Below are 20,751 nucleotides of genomic sequence, written 5' to 3' on the forward strand. Positions count from 1 at the left end.
TTCTTTATTTCTGTGCATGATGAAATAGTCAGGCATCACATTTACTAGCTTTGACTCTAAACTGCTTGGGGTTTTCTGGTGTATATTATGTTGATTGAAGTCTCCTGTTAAAATAATGCTCTGAATGATCACTTCCTCCAAGTCTTTACAAGGGCATTGGCTGCTGCGTTTGACCGAGCTTTTGATCATCAGCCCTAACATCGCCATATGTGGCTCTGTGCCAAATTCACAATCTTTACCACATTAAAGGGCACTATATAAATGCAAGTTATTGTTGTTTCTACATTACAACAGTGACTACACTTCAAAAGTACTTCGTTGGCTATAAACCACTGCTGAGGTTGTGAAAGGCGCTATCGAAATGCAAGATGTGGTGAAACGTCATTGACCTGAAAGGTTAACTCTGTTTCTCTCTCCGCAGATGCAGCCTACCCTGCTGATTATTTCCAGCGTTCTCTGTTTTAAATATTATTTATCGTATAAATGCAAGTCTGTCTTTCTGACTTTTTGTAACCTTGGTTTTTGTTCAGCATTCGCAGCTGGGTATCAATGCACTGGAGCTCCCTTGATTGACAGCAGCTCTGTTCTCCTTGCAGTGCCACCAGGCGGCGGAGAGCGACACGCCCCCATGCTGGTACCGCCGAGACTGCGCCACCTCGTGCCAGGAGGACAGAATAGACAATCAAAGAGTGGAGAAATCACGAGTGAGCAAGAGGCACCCATGCGGACGCGGCAGAGGTAATCGCCGCTGCAGCGCTCCCTGTCAGTGGGGAGGAGAGAAAGGCTTTTCTGTCATGCGCGGTGGGCGGTGCTGCCTGATAAAGCGGGGGGGGGGGAGGGGGACGGGAGGAACTCGGTTGGTGTTTTCTTTTAAATGGAGGCGGTAGAGACCTGGGGAGAAGCCGAGGCGATGGCAGCAGCAGGAGGTGGCGATTCAGCAGTAATGAGTGCGGGGTTGAGCAAACTGCTGCCGTCCACGGGGCCCAGGTCCATCCGCGACGTGTCGCATCCGCTGTCGGCCGAGGAGCTGCTGTCGCCGGAGCCGGTGGCCAGCAGCGGGGATAAGGTGAGAGAGCGGGCCCGGTAACCAAGGGAGACAGCGGAGGGTGGGAGAGGGGCTGTAACCTACCCAGCTCCTTTATTAGGGTCAGTATTACATTTACAAAAGTTTCCCACTTGTTCAATTACTCTTTATCTCTATGTAAGAAAGAACTTGCATTAATATAGCACCACCTCTTTCCCCCCCCCCCCCCCCCCAACCCCAAAAAAACCCATTACAGCCCAATGAAGTTCTTTTTTGTTGAAGTGCAGTCACTGTTGTGATGTAGGGAAACGCTGCAACCAGTTTGCAGACAGCAAGCTCCCAAGGCAGTGACGACCAAGCAAAAGCAGGTACTGGAAGTTTGAAATTGAAAGAGAATGCTTAGCTGGCCAGGCAGCTTCTCATCCATAGATAAATACTTCTCGGACCTTTTTTGTTTCTGGACCACTTGGGTGGGCAAAAGACCCTATAAGTTACCTGCCAGGCCTGCCCTACTTGCTTTCATTTGCCACTACAAAAAACTCATCAAAATTAGTGGGGAACTTAGGAAAACTAAAAGCATTTTGCTGTTTTTCTTGCTACTAAATGTAATTGTGCATGATTTTTGTAAAATAAATGTAAGTAATTCATGCTAGGAACAAAAGCATAGTTATTTTTATAGACTAATAAATGAGCATGTTTATTTGAATCATTCTGATATAAAGTAATCATGATAATCTTCTGATAAACTAATACTTATCTTGCATCTATGTTAATCAACAAATTAAGCAGTAACATAAATCTTGTTTATAAAACTGCATTATTGTTGCTTGCACTTATGACAACTCTAGCCACGCACAGGGAGGTGGTCTGGTTGTGTGCCGTCATGCGAGTGGTGGGGATGAGGGTTCGGGCCAGTTCCCTCAAATGTCCTCGGCCATGGTGCTGCGTGTCAGTGACTTGCATTTTGGACCAGCTTGCTGACCACCTGGAGGGCCCTTACAGGCCACAATCTGAGAACCATGGCTATTGAGTCATTACGGCACAGAAGGAGGTTATTCGGTCCATCGAGTCTCTCTCTCTCTCTCTCTCTCTCTCTGTGGAGAGAGAAATGGTTAGCATTTCAAGTCGATGACATTTTCCTCCTAACTCGGTCGCAACCAGGCAGTCTGTTTGCAGTGTTGGTTGTGGGATATGTTTTGGCCTGGGACACCGAGGGGGGAGAACTTCCCTGCTCTTCGAAATAGTGCTGTGGAAATTTTATGCTTGCCTGGGAGGGCAGATGGGGCCTCAGTTTACTGTCTCTTCTGAAAGATGAGAACTCCTACATGTGTTGCAGACTGGGAGTGTCAGCCCAGATTTTTGTGCTCTAGGTTCTCGATTTTTAGGTTCTAAGCTCTGGAACCCTCGCCCTCCCTTTCTCCTTTAAGATGCTGTACCTTCTTGACCAAGCTTTTGGTCACCTATCTTAATATCTCCTGATGTGACTTATTGTCTGATTTCGTTTGGTGACGCTCCTGTGTAAAGCCTGGCTACCCGACCCAAACCCCACTACGTGTGTTGGGTACGGGTCTGGTCACAATTCAGAGTCCAGCATTTGAGGTCGGGTCGGGCTGGACACTGCTTCCGGGAAGTCACGGGATCAGACTTGCCCACGATTCCCCACAACTTCAGCTGCAGGAATAGTCTGCTGCCAGAACAGATGGCGATTTGTGTTGGGTCGGGCGTGGAAAAAAAATTAAAGGGCTTGGCCTCAGGTCGGATTCGGGTTGGTTGTGGTCAGGTCTGGCTTGAGTCGTGTTTTAATTTATACCCGAGCCAGGCTTTACTCTTGTGAAGCACTTTGGGATGTTTTGTGATGTTAAAGGTGCTGCCTTTGATGCCATAAAGCAGGCTGTTCAGATCCAAATACTACATAGTTGGATACTGCAATTGTGATAAAATGGTGTTGTAGTTTTTAGGGGTTCCAATTTTGATCGTGTTCTATATATGCTCTTCATTGGCAAAAAACACCTAGCACAATATGCAATAATACTGAAAAATTTGCATGCTATGGTGTTAGCTTAGTGGTGTCAGTGATAGTCTTGAGTTAATGGATTAATGAAATTGAAGGTGGGCATGCAGTTCTGAAATATAAAGCAAGCACTTTTGGAAATCCAAGTTTTTTTTTCAGTCTAATGAACTACTGTCTGTTTGCACTCACATTTTAATGTTAAGAATTTTTCGAAATGGTGCACACGAGTATTTATAAATAGGAGAGTTCCTACAGTTAGCTCTTCCAGGTTCCACAGTGTTGCATAACACATAGTGAATGTGAAAAATTTTATAAAAACAAATGCCTATAAATTTTTTTAATAGATATTATTTCTAGACTTGGGTTGTGTCTGGAGGTTGGTGCATTTTTGTTTTGGGACATGAGTAAATTCCTGGTTGCTGATCCTTTTCAGTTAGTTGCTGTAGACATAATGCAATGATATTGCATAAGTCATGTCCCTGCAGTTAAATCAATGGGGTCCATTACTATGCTATTCTCCACATGAGTTGGTACCAATTTGGTAAATATATGCCTAATGAAAAAATTAGCATAATTGACATGTCTTGCAAGTACATTGCATGATGTTACGACATCTCAGTATCTGTTTTGAAAGTTTTCTTTAACTGTGATCCTGCAGTTGTGTGTTGCGACAGTAAAGCAAGAGCAACAATTTTTTTTCCTCTACTTTGACTTGATTTATCTTGTCAGATAAATTTATCCTGTGCATTTAAAAAAAAAAAGACAATACTTTTTAAAAGTGTTAAGATACATCCAGATAGTGGCCAGGCTGGCAAGTCATGTTGTAAGCCGCAAAGTAGATGATGTTGTATTACACTTGTTTTAAAAACATTTGGTGCGCACACACTCAAGTGGCTCGGCTGATTTACGCAGTGAGCAGCACAGACATGACATTGAAGATCCTGACTGCCCACCCCTGGTTTGTGCTGAGTTAACTTGTCTTAGCTTGGGGGGCCAAATTGGCCAAAGTTCCTGCCTTTGATCACCATTCAGCCATTTGCTGGATGTGGAATTAGAATGGGACTGGGTTTGGTGATGATGCACTGCCATGCGGTTGAAGCTTGTGTGTGGAACATGTGGGTTTGAGTGAATTACAAGAGGGTGCTTGTGAAACCTGTACGGCAGCAAGGAGTCAGTAGTGTTTTCCCCCCTCTTCTGTGCCTATAGCATGTGATGGGTGGAATTGAACTTGGAAATCATGATCCAGTGAGGTTTTTTTGAGTTGAGGCTATAAATTGACGGTTTTTTTTGAAAAACAACTCTTGTACTATATACTTAGCACCAGAAACCACTTTGAATTGGCAATCCTGCTGTGTGCAGTTGATTTTCCAGCTCTTTATCTGACTGCTAGCATATACTCGGCAATTTGAGAGGTTTGCTGGCTGAATTTCCCTGGTTTCCTAAAACGGAAATCTGCTTGTGTGCGTGTCATGGTTTGTCCTGCACAATGTGAAGGTATATCTCTATCTGCTGTTACAATTAGATTTTTAAAACATCTTTTTAGATGCTTGTGTTGAAGTTAGTGTTCAAAGGTGTATTCTCTTTTTTTTGGTTAGCTTAGGAGTATATTGTTGGAGCCCTCTTATTTGTTCTCTTACATCTTAATCCAATTGGTTCTGCATCTGTCACTGTCACATTTACTGCTGAAGGAACTGGATCTTGGAAGCAGATGGGTGGGCACGTGGTATCTGTAGTCTCACTCTGCCCACATGCCGAATAATTACTGATGGAGTAGGAGGGCTGCTCTGCATGAAGTTATTCACAATTCAACCAAAAATCAATTTAATGTAGCATCTAAGGTGCTGTCACTTGTTTTGTGCTTGCTTTGCAGAAGTGCTTCCGCTTGTGAATGAACCACAGAAGCACCTTCTGCAGTGATTGTGCAGTGTTGCTTGTGGGTCACAATGCTACGAAAGTCTCTTTAAATCTCCTCTTGGTGTCTGTATTGGAAATTGTACACGAATACTGGTTTGAGTTTCCTGTCCATCTCCAGTAGCTGGACAAGGTTCATGCAAGGCAGCAAATGGGAAAGAGCTTTACTACACCACCCCTTCTTGGCTGGAGGTGCCAGTGAAAACCACCCCAAAAGGTGTGTTTTAGAGGCTCCAGAAACTGAAATGGCACCTTGTTTACTATGTTGTGCCATTGAGTGCTGTAAGGTATTGATTTTGCATTAATGTAAAGAACAGAAATTATACTGATTTGCAGATATGGCTGATTAGCTTTTGCAGTACAGGGAGAGCCAAGTATTTTTTAATTAAAGGCTCTTTTACATTTAGCATTTCTATAGTTTTGGTTGAGGGGCACAAGTCTGTGCTCCACCTCATTGTGTTCATATTATTAAATCTTTTTCCCTTATCCCAGTGTTAGAATTGTACATCCAAGTTTAGAAGCTACAGAAAACATCTTTAAGAGCCAGCTGTTTAAGTAGAGGAACTTTCATCTCAGTACGGAGTGCATTGGAATCCATGTTCCGAGGATGAATGGATAGTGTTCTAATGTGCTGTACCATCCAGTCCCTTCTCTGCTTTCACCCCTCCTCCCTGCCCTGGCAGCTGTGCTATTCTGTTCTTTTATCTGCAGTATTTCTCTGATTTTAAAAATTGTCTTAAAGATAAAGTCTGGAAATGCTGAGATCTCCTTCCTGGCTTGTTCAGTATTTTTATCATCTAAATGTGATGAGATATATAAACTGCGATGGCATGTTTAGCAATTAGAAGCAAATTCTCACATTTTTATAGAAAGATGGCATAGACTATAGGATTGAACACTGTAGTGTAATTTTGTGGTGACTGAATTTTGGCCCTGAAAGCCTACACTAAATTCATAAATGCCTTGATCTCATGGCTATCAGTCAAGCAGAGTGAAACTACCAGTTTAAGGCTGCTAGCATATAGCCACAGCATATTGGTCACACTTAAATGATGTGGATTATTAGCATTTTTTGACTTTCAGGATTCCCTTTATTGCTTCCTTAATTTTCATCACCCTGCTATTGGTGGCTGTGCTTTCAGCTGCCGAGGCTCTAGGCTCTGGAATTCCATCCCTAAACCTCTCTGCCCCTCTTTTTTTTTTAAGATGCTCCTTAAAACTCCCATCTTTGACCAAGCTTTGGTCACCTGTCCTAATATCTCCTTGTGTGGCTCAGTGTCAAATTTTGTTACTCTTTCTGTGAATCCAAACATCCCAACAGGATTCTCGGCTACGTAACCCACACAGCTACGGACGAAGAGCTGGAAAATGGGATTAGGCTAGATAGCTCTTTTTTTTTTTGATGACAGACACAATGGACAGAATTGTTCCCTTCTGTGGCCTACGTTTTCCATGTTTTGCTACATCAAAGGAGTGTAAGTAAAAGTTGTTTCAACTGAGAAAAAAACCCACTTAAATATTTGTAACATATATGTATCATGTAGTGTTAGATGTTTATAATTTAATTAAATGACTTGGCTCTTGAGCTTCAATTTGTACATGTTTGCTTTTTTTAAAAAAGCAACAATACGTAACAAACGACCAGTTCTAGTAAATTTCTTCACACTCATGGGTTGTGGATTTCTTTAGCATTTAAACTCGAGAGATCAAAAGGAGAAAGCAATAAATCTTGGAAATAGATTGGTCACCGTCAGGGAATGGAGGCCAATGCTATTTTTCTTCCAATGTTGAAGTGCCTGTTTTGCACTTTTCTAGGACTTTGTTTCTATTTCAACATCTAATACTGTTCTGGCGCTTTGTCATGAGACAGTATAGAGTGGTGAGGAGTAAAGCAATGGACATGTATCTGAGAACCTATTCCTCTACATCAGAGTTTGAAAATTTATGTTATATACCTGCTTTAATTAGATCAGTTAATGGTGCTCTACGTTAATCAACTTACCTTTTCACATATCGGTAACTTCTAGCCATCAAAAAATAATGGGGTGCCTGATTTTAAACTCAAAATTTCAAAGTAATCAACTTGATATCATTTTTACTCAACTTTAGTAACTGGCCAGAAATACTGTATTTGGCTGTGAGCTGTAACTGAATACTCTGGAGGGATCTGAGAATTCAAGGTCTGCAAAGGAAACCCGACCCGAACCTGACACATCATCAGGACGGGTCGGGTAGCAGCCCTTTACCCAGAATTGTGCTTCACAGTGTGCCCTGTGTAGTCTTCTGAGCAGTCTGCTTTTAACATGTCTAAATAAAGATGCTTTATGGTCAGATCTTGTCATGTTTTGGAGTCTGGGTGGGGCACAAGATGAAATGTGCCCTTGTAGTAGAAAAATTCTTGTTGGGGCATGCTATCCAGGCATGTGGCAATGGAAATGTCATTTTTTTTTTAAAGGAAACATTGACAACAGCTTCTAAATGTTTGCCAAATGACATCACTTAATTGGGTATTTTATATAGTTTGGCTTCATAGGAAATGTGGGCTTGCTGCTGGAAGCTGACTTTAGTGGAAAGCACAAAAATCGTATTGGTCAAGATCCTAATCTGCCATATTATGTGCCAGGTTTCCCAGGAGAAATCAGGCTAAACTCCTGAATGAACAGTTTCTAATGACCACCTGCCATATCTGGCTTTCACAGAATTGTTAACAGCACAGAAGGAGGCCATTCGGCCCATCGAGTCTGCACTGGCTCTCTGAATGAGCAATTCACCTAGTGCCATCTCCCTGTAACCCTGCACGTTCCTCCTTTTCAGATAACAGTCTAATTACCTTTTGAATGCCTTGATTGCACCTGGTTGCACCCCACTCAGGCAGTGCATTCCAGATCCCAACCACTCGCTACGTGGAAGTTTTTCCTTGTATCGCCATTGCTTTTGTCAGCAGTCATCTTAAATCTGTGCGCTCTCAGTCTTGATCCCTTCACAAGTGGGAACAGTTTCTCCCTATCTACTGTCGACGCCCCTCATGATTTTGAATACCTCCATCAAATCACCACTCAGCATTCTGTTCTTGGAAAACAGTCCCAATTTCTCCAATCTATCTTCATAAAGCAGCAAATGCTTTTCTCATGAATCTTTTCTGCACTCTCTCCAATGCCTTCACGTCTTTCCTGAAATGCGGTCCCCAGAACTGGACGCAATGCTCCAGCTGAGGCTGGACTAGTGTCTTATCCAAGTTCAACATAACCTCCTTGAACTCTATGCCCCTATTAATAAAGCCTATGATACTGTATGCTTGATTAACCGCTTTTGACTTGTCCTGCCACCTTCAATGACTTATGCACATATACACCCGGGTCCCTGTGCTCCTGCACCCTTTTAAAGTTGTACTTTGTGCTGCATTCCAGATGTATCGCTCAAGCCCATGGCTCATTCAGTGCAGGAAGTGAATTTCTTCAAAATCGTGGAAATTCCATGCACTTAAAACTGAAAATTTCACAGGAAGATTCTGAAAAAATGACGGGTGCAGTTTGGAGAAGGAAGTCTGTGGAGCATTTGCTTTTTCTTTGTTATGTAATTATGAATAAATTGAGCGTCATTATCAGAGGGAAGAATAATTAACAGAACCAAAATCAAGCTCAATTTTAAAAATTCATATTGACCATTCCTGAACCCGCAAGTACTGCAAAACTGATCACTCGAATGCCTTTGATTTTTGGCTGCATTTTCCTTCCTTCATTCAAGCTGAAAGATGGGAATGTCAATGATGATCAATAAATAGGGGAGGTATTTAATATGTACTGTGCATTGGTCTTTCATAATGAGTGATATTGGAGAGCTGAATCTGAAATGATTGAGAGTAAGAATAGCAATATAATAATGGATGAAAGGAAAATTTTAGACAGGCCTGACTGGTTTCAGTCTAGGATCCCGAGGTGGGCAAACTGCTGAGGTTGCAGAGGCTATATTTCAGGGCTCTGAGTATGGGTGTATACTGGTAATTTTTCTTTTTTTAAAAAAAAAGAGCCAATTTTCCATCTAATTTGGTACTTAACTGTTAACTTATTTCCTTGTCTGTCATTCCCCTGTTTCTTTCTCTATCCTTCAATTTCATTGGTAAAGAAAATAGACTGTTGGCCTCACTGTTCACTAATATGCCAGACTGTATTCCCACTAAGCTGTGCGATTAGGCAAAAGTCTCTGGGCAAGTAGCACCCAAGTCAGCCCTTTTAATTTAACCCGTGTGTGGCCGCACAAAAAAAAATGAAAGTTGCCATGCGTTTTAAGTAAATTGTGGACGCCAAAAAAAAATAATTAGAGGAACCTTGGTCTCTGTTGCCCTTGCAGTTCCATCAACTTGCAGAGCAAACTTTTTTCGAGCTGAAGGATGAAGGGAAAGTCTTAACTCGCTGGGCATGATGCACGATGCCATGTTCCAGCAAAATCTGGGCCAATATTTAACAAGGGCCTAATTAATGAGCAAACTCACTAGTGGAATTACATTACTGCAATTAGATTAATGAGTCAGACAAGTTTGCTCTGAATGGGTTCAAAATAAGGGAGGGCGAGTGGTAAGGATTGTTTTGGGAGAAGGGAGCTGTTTAAATCTGGTCTGTGCTGTTAACAGCTGACACCCAGATCATAAAATTGGTGAATATAAACCTGTTTCAAAGTCCAAATCTTTGAGCATGCCTCATTGTTTTGGTACTTCTTGAACATTTGTATTTTTGCTTTAAAAAAAGGTTGAAGGCTTCTAATTAGCTGGGGACAGAAGAATGTTCGTTCTCCTATTGGAATAGGAATCTAAATAAGCTTTAATGTACACTAATTTTTTTTTTTAAAGCAAGGTGGTTCTTAATTTATGGTAGAATGCTAAACCTATTTGTGCTAGCATGCAGAGTCGGATCTAGCTGAGTGGAAATCTAGTATTTTACTTTATGGCTTTGTCCTTGGAAACTAGATTTTACTTCCCCTTGCTTTAAAATCTTTTTATTTATATAGCACCTTTTGTGACCACTGGACGTTCCAAAGTGCATCACAGCCAACGAAGTACTTTTCAAGTGTAGTCACTGGTAATGTAGGCAGCGTGGCAAATCATTTGTATACAGCAAGGTCCCACAGACAGTAATGGATAATGACTGGATAATCTGTTTTTGATATTGATTTGAGGGATAAATTTTGGCCAGGTTATTGGATAACTCTCCTGCTCTTTGAAATGGTGTCATGAGATCTTTTACGCCCACCTGAGAGCAGACGGGGCCTTGGCTTAATGTTGCATCCAAATGATGGCACCTTGAATGGTGCAGCACTGCCTCAGTCCTGTGCTGGAGTGTCGGCCTTGATTTTTTTTTTCACTTTTTGTGCTCAAGTCTTAGGGTGGGACTTGAACCCACAATTTTCGACTGATCTGAGAGTGCTAGCAACTGAGTCATGTCTTAGACCCCATGTTACAGTAATCATTTATATAGCATGGCAGGAGAAACCAAGAAACTGCAGAGCTATCAGTTGTGGGGAAATTTCAAGAAATTGCATTTATGTAGTGCCTTTCACATAATGTCCTAAAGTGCTGCACTCTGATTTTATCAAAAATTTGAAACCAAGTCACATGAAATTAGGACATTTGAGACAGGTTTTAAGCAGCCTTTTAAAGGAGAAAAGAGTTAGAGAGGCAGCAGGGTTTAGGGAAGGAATTCTGTTCTGGAGGTTGAGGCCCAAGCAGCTGAAGGCAGTTGTGAAGCAATGAAAATTGGGGATGTGCAAGAGGCTGGAATTGGAGTACAGCGATCATAGAGGTGGGGTTGCAAGACTGGAGGAAGTAGATTTTGTTTGAGGGGGAGGGGGTTGCCCTGGTTGGTGGAAATGGTTTAGTCTAGATCCCTTTCTCTGCCCAAAGAGACAAGGTAGTGTGCCACACCCCAGGCTTCCAAATCAATTTCTAATAGAGAAAATCAAGATTTTTCTGGAATTTTTGTCATCAGTCTAATTAGCACAAATACATAAAAGCTGTACAATTCTATAATTCCTATATGGGAATGCTACCATACATTCCGAGAGGTAAAATTATTATAAAGCCCTCTGCTTGGAGCTGTGGTGAAGACTTCAATTTGGGGCCTCTACTGAGCCAAATTCTTCAGCCACATAGAGGTGTTGTATCCCTAGATGCAAAAAGCACACTGAAAGCCTTGCAAACAGCATATGAACTATGAATTAGGCAAGAGAATCACCCCACCTCAAAAATATTCAATGACCCTGCCTCCATCAGGTTGTGGAGGTGGGGTCATTGAATATTTTTAAGGCAGGGTAGATAGATTCTTGTTAGGCAAGGGAATCAAAGGTTATCGGGGGTAGATGGGAGTGTGGAATTCAAGACAAACCGATCAGCCATGATCGTATTGAATGGTGGAGCAGGCTAGAGGGGCCAAATGGCCAACTTCTGCTCCTAATTCGTATGTCCGTATGCTCTGCTATTTGCAAGGCTTTCGATGTGCTTTATCATCTAGGGATACAACACCTCTATGTGGCTGAAGAATCTGGCTCATTAGAGGCCCCTGATTGAAGTCTTTACCACAGCTCCAAGGGTGCAACAGATAATAAAGTAGCAGACTTGGGAGTCAGTCAGTTTTGAACAGGGTCATTCCAGAACCTGCCAGGTCCCAAATGATCAAATATGGAAGACTGCCGCTAGGGGGAAGCTAACATTGCTACACATTGTCTGTCTAAATTTAGGGACTGTCGAGCAAACTGGTTTGCAAAGTTCTAATGCAAGGACCTGCCTTAAATTTGTAATACATTAATATATGTTCTAGAGGGGTGAGGTAATCCAAATTATAGATGCAAAACACTGCCTGTCCCAAGTCTGATACCATCAGTTGGTTCTCCAATGTGTCTGTAATTTTTTTGGTAAACTATTGAATCCAGTTTATTTCCCCCATTGTTCATTGTCTGCTTATCCACCCTGATCTTAAACTGGGAGCTGGCAGTGGTAGAGTCATAGAGAGATACAGCACCGGATCAGGCCCTTTGGCTCACGAAGTCCGTGCTGGCCATCAACCATCCATTTGTACTAATCCTACATTAATCCCATTTTTCCCTCACATCCCCACCTACCTACACGAGGGGCAGTTTTTTTACGATGGCCAATTTACCTATCAATCCGCAGGTCTTTGGCATGTGGGAGGAAACCCATGCGGTCACGGGGAGAACTTGTAAACTCCGCACAGGCAGTACCCAGAACTGAACCCGGGTTGCTGGAGCTGTGAGGCTGCGGTGCTAACCTCTGTTTTCCCTTAAGTTGATTATTCTTGCGTATTGTCCTGATGCGTGCAAGACGAAAAGCTTTGACAACATGTCTCTCTTTTTAGCAATTCTCAAGTTCTGTACTACCAAATAGGACTGAGGTGCCAGGGCTTCTAGGTGGATTGCCAGAACTCTGGATCTGCAGCTCTAATACTGTGGCTGCATGTTTCATTCCAAAGAATGCTGAATGGAGTAATATTGCAATGTTCTCGCACATGTGACGGCAGTGAAGGGGGCTGGATGTAGAAGGTGTGCTGTATGCGGGCAATTCTGCTCTAGTAGATTCATTTAGAACCATCTGCTGCTTGGATATTTCCCTGCAACTGGCTGTGTTCCCTGGTTCATGGAACATAGAACATAGAACATACAGCACAGAACAGGCCCTTCGGCCCACAATGTTGTGCCGATCCTTTGTCCTCTGTCAAGGACAATTTAATCTATACCCCATCATTCTCCTTTATCCATATACCTATCCAAAAGCCTTTTGAAAGTCCCTAAAGTTTCTGACTCAACAACTTCCCCGGGCAAGGCATTCCATGCCTCGACCACTCTCTGGGTAAAGAACCTTCCCCTGACATCCCCCTTATATCTCCCACCCTTCACCTTAAATTTATGACCCCTTGTAACGCTTTGCTCCACCCGGGGAAAAAGTTTCTGACTGTCTACCCTATCTATTCCCCTGATCATCTTATAAACCTCTATCATGTCACCCCTCATCCTTCTCCTTTCTAATGAGAAGAGGCCTAGAATGTTCAGCCTTTCCTCGTAAGACTTATTCTCCATTCCAGGCAACATCCTGGTAAATCTCCTCTGCACCCTCTCCAAGGCTTCCACATCCTTCCTAAAATGAGGCGACCAGAACTGCACACAGTACTCCAAATGAGGCCTTACCAAGGTCCTGTACAGCTGCATCATCACCTCACGGCTCTTAAATTCAATCCCTCTGCTAATGAACGCTAACACCCCATATGCCTTCTTCACAGCCCTATCCACTTGAGTTGCAACTTTCAATGATCTATGCACATAGACCCCAAGGTCTCTCTGCTCCTCCACATGCCCAAGAACCCTACCGTTAACCCAGTATTTTGCATTCATGTTTGTCCTTCCAAAATGGACGACCTCACACTTTTCAGGGTTAAACTCCATCTGCCACTTTTCAGCCCAGCACTGCAACCTATCCAAGTCCCTTTGCAGACGACAATAGCCCTCCTCGGTATCCACAACTCCACCAACCTTTGTATCATCTGCAAATTTACTGACCCACCCTTCGACTTCCTCATCCAAGTCGTTAATAAAAATCACAAACAGGAGAGGACCCAGAACTGATCCCTGCGGCACGCCACTGGTAACTGGGCTCCAGGCTGAGTATTTACCATCTAAGACCACTCTCTGCCTTCTATCAGTTAGCCAATTCTTAATCCAACTGGCCACATTCCCCACTATCCCATGCCTCCTGACTTTCTCCATAAGTCTACCATGGGGGACCTTATCAAATGCCTTACTAAAATCCATGTACACCACATCCACTGGTTTACCCTCATCCACTTGCTTGGTCACCTGCTCAAAGAATTCAATCAGGCTTGTGAGGCAAGACCTACCCCTCACAAAACCGTGCTGACTGTCCCGAATCAAGCAGTGTCTTTCCAGATGCTCAGAAATCCTATCCCTCAGCACCTTTTCCATCAACTTGCCTACCACCGAAGTAAGACTAACTGGCCTGTAATTCCCAGGGTTGTTCCTATTCCCTTTCTTGAACAGGGGCACAACATTTGCCACCCTCCAATCACCTGGTACCACCCCCGTCAGCAGAGAAGATGAAAAGATCATTGCCAGCGGCTCTGCAATTTCATCCCTTGCTTCCCATAACATCCTTGGATATACCCCGTCAGGCCCGGGAGACTTGTCTATCTTCAAGTTATTCAAAAACCCCAACACATCTTCCCTCCTAACGAGCACTTCCTCGAGCTTACCAGTCTGTTTCACACCGTCCTCTTCAGTAATACACCCCTTCTCATTCGTAAATACCGAAGAGAAGTACTCATTCAAAACCTCACTTATCTCTTCCGGCTCAACACACAGTCTCCCGCTATTGTCCTTGACCGGACCTACGGTCCCCCTAGTCATCCTCATATTTCTGACATACGCGTAAAAGGCCTTGGGGTTTTCTTTTATCCTACCCGCCAAGCATTTTTCATGCCCTCTCTTAGCTCTCCTAATCCCTTTCTTCAGATCCTTCCTGGCCATCTTGTATCCCTCCAGAGCTATGCCTGTGCCCTTTTTCCTCAACTTTATATACGCATCCTTCTTCTTCCTAACAAGACTCTCAACCTCTCTTGTCAACCACGGTTCCCTCACATGACCATCCCTTCCCTGTCTGACAGGGACATGCTTATCAATGGCCCCTACTATCTGCTCCTTGAAAAAGTTCCACATTTCGACCGTGCCCTTCCCTGCCAGCATATGCTCCCAACTTATGCTCCTCAGTTCCTGCCTGACAGCATCATATCTACCCTTCCCCCAATTGTAAACCTTGCCCTGTTGCACATACCTATCCCTCTCCATTACCACAGTGAATGCTACAGAATTGTGATCACTATCTCCAAAGTGCTCGCCCACCAACAGCTCTATCACTTGCCCTGGTTCATTACCTAGTACCAAATCCAATATTGCCTCCCCTCTGGTCGGGCAGTCTACATACTGAGTCAGAAAAGCTTCCTGGACATACTGCACAAACACTACCCCATCCAAACTATTCGATCTAAAGAGTTGCCAATCAATATTTGGGAAGTTGAAATCCCCCATAATTACTACCCTGTGACTTCTGCTCCTTTCCAAAATCTGTTTCCCAATCTGCTCTTCCACCTCCCTGCTGCTATTGGGGGGCCTATAGAAAACTCCCATCAAGGTGACTGCTCCTTTCCTGTTCCTGACCTCAACCCACAGTGCCTCAGTCGGCAGATCCTCCTCGAAAATTCTTTCAGCAGTTGTTACACTATTTCTAACTAACAATGCCACCCCCCCACCTCTTTTACCACCATTCCTAATCTTATGAAAACATCTATAACCAGGTACCTCCAAAAACCATTCCTCCCCCTCACCTATCCACGTTTCAGTGATGGCCACAACATCGTAGTCCCAAGTGCCCATCCACGCCTTCAATTCACTCACCTTATTCCTGATGCTTCTTGCGTTGAAGTATACGCACTTTAACCCTTCTCCGTGCCCATCTGTCCTCTGTGACAGTGCTACCTTCCCCAATACCTCACTACACTCTTTGTCTTTCTGAGTGGACCCACTGGTCCCTGGATTACAAGTCCGGTTCCCATCCCCCTCCCAAACTAGTTTAAACCCTCCCGAACAGTACTAGCAAACCTCCCTCCCAGGATATTGGTGCCCCTCTGGTTCAGATGCAGCCCGTCCTGTTTGAACAGGTCCCATCTTCCCCAGAATGCAGTCCAATTATCCAAGAACTGGAAGCCCTCCCTCCTACACCATTCCTGCAGCCACGTGTTCAGCTGTGCTCTCTCCCTATTCCTAGCCTCACTATCACGTGGCGCCGGCAACAAACCAGAGATAACAACTCTGTCCGTCCGAGCTTTCAGCTTCCAGCCTAACTCCCTAAACTCACTTCTAACATCTGTGCCACCCTTCCTTCCTACGTCGTTGGTGCCAATGTGCACCACGACCTCTGGCTGCTCCCCCTCCCCTTTAAGGATCCTGAAGACGCGATCACAAACATCACGGACCCTGGCACCAGGGAGGCAACAAACCATCCGTGCGTCTCGCCTGCGCCCACAGAACCGCCTGTCCGTACTCCTCACCATCGAGTCCCCGATGACTAGTGCTCTCCCATTCTCCCTCCTTCCCTTCTGAGCCACAGTGCAGGACCCCGTGCCAGAGGCCCGGTCACTGCAGCCTGCCCCCGATAGGCCGTCCCCCCCAACAGTATCTAAAACTGTATACTTGTTGTTGAGGGGAACGACCACAGGAGATCCCTGCACTGACCTCTTCCCACCTCTAACTGTTACCCAGCTGCCTTTGATTTGTGGAGTAACGACCTCCGTGTAGCTTCTATCTATCAACCCCTCAGCTTCCCGAATGATCCTCAGTTCATCCAGCTCCAGCTCCAATTCCCTAACACTGTCTGATAGGAGCTGGAGACGGATGCACTTCCAGCAGGTGAAGTCGGCAGGGCCACCGGAGGTTTCCCTCACCTCGAACATTCTGCAGGAGGAGCAATACACTACACTGGCTGCCATTTCTTTTATTCAATTACCCCTTAGTTAAGTACAACTATAGATATTAACAAAAACAGTAAATAGCTTACCTGTTCAGTCCTTTTTGGTTAGAGGAGGAGGGTAAAAAGGGTCTTATTATTAGGTTAGAGCAGGAGGATGGGTGGGAGACACTACATGTGTAGTGGCTCGGGTTTACTCAGCTCCGCACCTTTAAGGAAAATACCTACCCAGGAGTCCTCGCTGCCGACCAGCTTCCGGTTCCTCCGGCGCCAAAAGAAACTCAAAGACAAGGAAAACAGTAAGTAAAACAGTAAGTACTTACTTTTAAAACACAGCTCCTGATGCCTTCACTCACCCACCGAAGAGTCGCTACCTTCTCCTGCTGCTCCGCCGGGAAATGAGCCTTAGAATCTACAATACTTCAGTGGCATTCCTTGATTTTTGATATCCATAGGGTTCTTTATTCCTATTTGACATTTGAAGGGGTTTTAAAAGTTGAAACTTTATTACCCAGTAATTCATTTTGGAATGTGCTGCATGAAAGGATGGTGGAACCAGATTCAATAGTAACTGTCTAAATTGGATAAATAGTTGCAGGGGAGTGGGGCTAATTGGGTAGCTCTTTCAAAAGGCTGGCACAGGCAGGATAGACCAAAAGGTGGCCTCCTGTATTGTAACATTCAATGATTCTGTACATTGGAGATAAGAGTTTTTGAAGTTTAAAAAAAAAAATTTCACATCAAAATTAACTTTAACTCACTTGGCTGCTTAACAGGAAGAGAGGTTGTAAATTAAGCATGTGGGACAATGAGCGGGTTCAGTGACCAAAAAGACTGGAAAAGCCACCATGGGAAGGAAACTGCTTTTGAAATGAGAACTAAATGTATTTTAGTTGCTTAAATGCATTCAGGAGCGCAATCCACATTTTAGACATTTAAAGTAAGTGCCTAAAGAAAGGGATAATTGTGTGTCATTTTTAATTTTGTGTTTTTTAAACAAATCTTGAGACGCGAGTGGTCAAAATTGTGATTCATGCAATGCTGGGAGTTGGCAGAAATGGATTAGTTTTATAACTCTGCTGTTTATTGTGGAAGGTGTGTAAGGGTGGGTCAAAATGATCCCATTTATTTTTCCATTTTCTTCCAGCCCCTCCAGCACTTGTGCACAAAATTCAAGGCTGGCACTCCAGTGCAGTGCAGAGGGAATGCTGCACTGTCGGATGCGCTGTCTTTCAAATGAGGCGTTAATCCGAGGCCCCATCTGCCCTCTCAGGTGGACATAAAAGATCCCATGGCACTTTTTGAAGAGCAGGGGAGTTATCCCCAGTGTTCTGACCAATATATATCACTCAGTCAACATCACAAACAGATTATCTCATCATTATCACATTGCTGTTTGTGAGCTTGTGTGCAAATTGGCTGCCTGAGTTTCTACATTACACTTAGTCATAGTCATTTACGGCACAGAAGGTACTTCCAAGATACTTCATTGGCTGTAAAGTGGTTTGAGATTTCCGGTCATAAAGTGTGCTTATACAAGTCGTTTTTTTTTCCCTCTTTCGCCCAAAATCTAAAGCTTTGAGGGAATGATTAGTCTTGTGTCTGAATTTGGATCGATGGTGGCATGGCTCAGGTTGAACGCTTCTACAGTGCGATCAATTAAATGCAAGCCCATATTCTATTAATTTGTGACACTGAGACTCCAATATATTTCTATTATCAATATGACTTTGGAGCGACCTGGTCATAAAGAAGCATTGCAGTAATGGGTATCCAATTACCAAAAGATGTGAATTCACCCCTGTGCATGCTGCGATCCTAATACTTGCCCTTCTTTCATACCAATGGTCTAACTTTGTGACAAAGAGGATACTTAACTAGGTCTTCCATCTCTAATTTGAGCTAACTGCTAACCACTTTCAATAAAATGTCAAACGATTGACTGCCTCAGTCATCTGTGGAATTCAAGTGTGTGCTTGTGTGCGTCAGTCACACCTGGGTGAAACCTGATAGTCACTTATTCACTGTGCACCTACACCCTTTAGAGAAGGGAAACCATTAGAGATGGCCATTGGTCAGAGACAGGAGGGTGTGACTGAGTGAGGCAGGTAGGGGGGAATCAGCATGTAGTGATGGAGGAGCCTCAGCCTTGTTCCAACAGGTGCAAGTTCCTCGCTACCTTTTGTGGATGTCTGTCTGTCTGAAATATTTTGTACCCTGGAATATTAATTTCCCAACCTTGATCTCCTTGTAACCATGTCTCAGTAATAGCAATTAGATTTAGATCATGTACCTCCATTCGTTTCACTAGTTCATCTATCTTATTATAGATGCATTCAGATAAATGAACTTCAATTTCATTTTTTTTAAACCTCTGTTCCCTGCAATAACAGTATTTGCCAATGCACAATTTTTGTTAAACTCTGTCACTTCCTGTCCCATTCTGTTGAGTTACCCACAGCACTATCTTGCTCTGATGCCCTGACCCCTCTCTTTGGATTTCTAAAATTTGTCTTTACCCAAATCCCCCTCCTTTTTCTCTTTTTTTTTTCTTTCCTCCCTCTCCCCATTTAGTCTAAAGGTTTAAAGCCTTAAAGCCCTGTCCACGGCCCTAGTTATGCCATTGGCCAGGACACTGGCTCCAGCCTGGTTCAAGTGAAGCCAATCCCAACACTATATTGGGATTGGTTGGGGGGTGGGGGGGGACAGACATCCACAAAGACAGCAAGGACCTTGCATCTGTTGGACAAGTCATTTAAAACTATTTTTAAAAAGTGGATTATTTTCTGCTCCTATGTCATGTGTTCAATAGGGAAAACTGCACATACCTGTGCATAATAGCAAATGTTTGAAGTACAGCCTATTTAGGAGAGCAAGGTAATTTTTTTTTTTTTGTAGCGTATCTACTGAAGGAATATTCCATTCTTTGCATACAGGCTTTCTGTAAATTCTTATTTTTGTTAATGCCTCTATAAATCCATCTTTTATATACATGCAAATAATATACATAAACTTTTTAATATATTTTTGGGCATGTTTTGTAGGTTGGGTTATTTGAAACTCCTGATCCAATTTGCCTTGGCCACCTTATCAAGCTATTTGCAGCCTGTATTTTGAGGCTTGTTCTGCAAGTGCATTTATGCTGTTTGAGCCAGGTAATAAATGCTTTGTTTATACTTGGCTGCCAACTGTGTGCCAATTTGGAATTTTTCAATAGATTTGTGTACAAAAGTCTTGGCAAAAGCATTTGAAAAGTTATCATGCAATCCATAGCCCCATATTACACTTTGTCCAATGTTTGGCATAAAACTTTCTACTTCCCTACAACATTAACCCCATAGATCTCTAACTGGAATTGTGCTGGTTTTTGCCTATCGGGGACCAGCTTGAAACTGCTCCAGCTCATTTCTTGCAGGATTTTTATCATTTTATTTCATTCAGTGATCGCTGTTTTTTACCCCCTGTACTATGACAGGGTTGCAAGATGCACGAGCTAGGATTTCAAAACTGATTTCAACTTCATTGTTTATCTAGAATGACCCATGCATCTGCTTCTGAACCATGTGGATCATTTTCACCAATGTCTGTCTGGTAGATTTGAAAAGTAGGCAGAAAGCTTCCTGATATCAAGTAGTAGAATTTTAAAACTATAACTGCACACATGCACAAAGCTAATTGGATTTTTTTTTTAAAAGGCCCTCTTCTGTTTACTCTGGCGTACTTAATAGTTTGCTCCTCCTGATAACTCATACATTGACCATTATTGATGCATTGTTACCAACCCTTCCTTATTTATGTTGGATTGACCTGATGGCATCTATGATCTAACCATGCCAATCTCCATCTCTTTCACCTGAGACAGTAGTCAAATTTCTGTAAGTTTTCTGCATTTCCAAAGAGTTGAGCTTAGTTTGAGCAAGGCTAAGCAAAAGATGGAACAAAGTATGCTGGAGGAAGATGGCAATATTAGAAGGGAAGACAGGATGACCATTACTGTATAGTTGAAGATTTATTTAATATTCAAGATGCAAGTTATAAGTAGCCAAAGAGTTTATTTGGTGAAGAGAACGGTTACTTTCGGTCTTCCCAAAGTAACAATCTGATGGCAGCATGCACACTTTTCTATGGAAGAAAGTCATTTAAAACTTTTTAAGTGTTTTTTTTTGTCAGGCAACAGTTATGCTTTTATTTCATTGTAAATGGAATTGTGGTGCTCAGTAATGCAGATCCTTTGCAGCTGATGTTTCTAACCAAAGTTTGGTTTGGCATCAG

At 43.1% G+C, this 20,751-nt stretch overlaps 1 protein-coding gene across 1 annotated transcript in view; it reads left to right on the forward strand.

Annotated features, from left to right (window-relative positions):
• The first annotated feature begins 834 nt into the window (after positions 1–834).
• Positions 835–20,751, forward strand: part of snx30 (sorting nexin family member 30) — an 82,090-nt gene continuing 62,173 nt past the window's right edge. Inside the window, exon 1 of the mRNA XM_068030673.1 lies at positions 835–1,066. Coding sequence (XP_067886774.1) covers positions 875–1,066 — 192 coding nt within the window. The 5' untranslated portion in view covers positions 835–874. The remainder of the gene's footprint in view (positions 1,067–20,751) is intronic.

This window comes from Heterodontus francisci, chromosome 4 (assembly GCF_036365525.1).
Source record: "Heterodontus francisci isolate sHetFra1 chromosome 4, sHetFra1.hap1, whole genome shotgun sequence".
Classification (NCBI taxonomy): Eukaryota; Metazoa; Chordata; class Chondrichthyes; order Heterodontiformes; family Heterodontidae; genus Heterodontus; species Heterodontus francisci.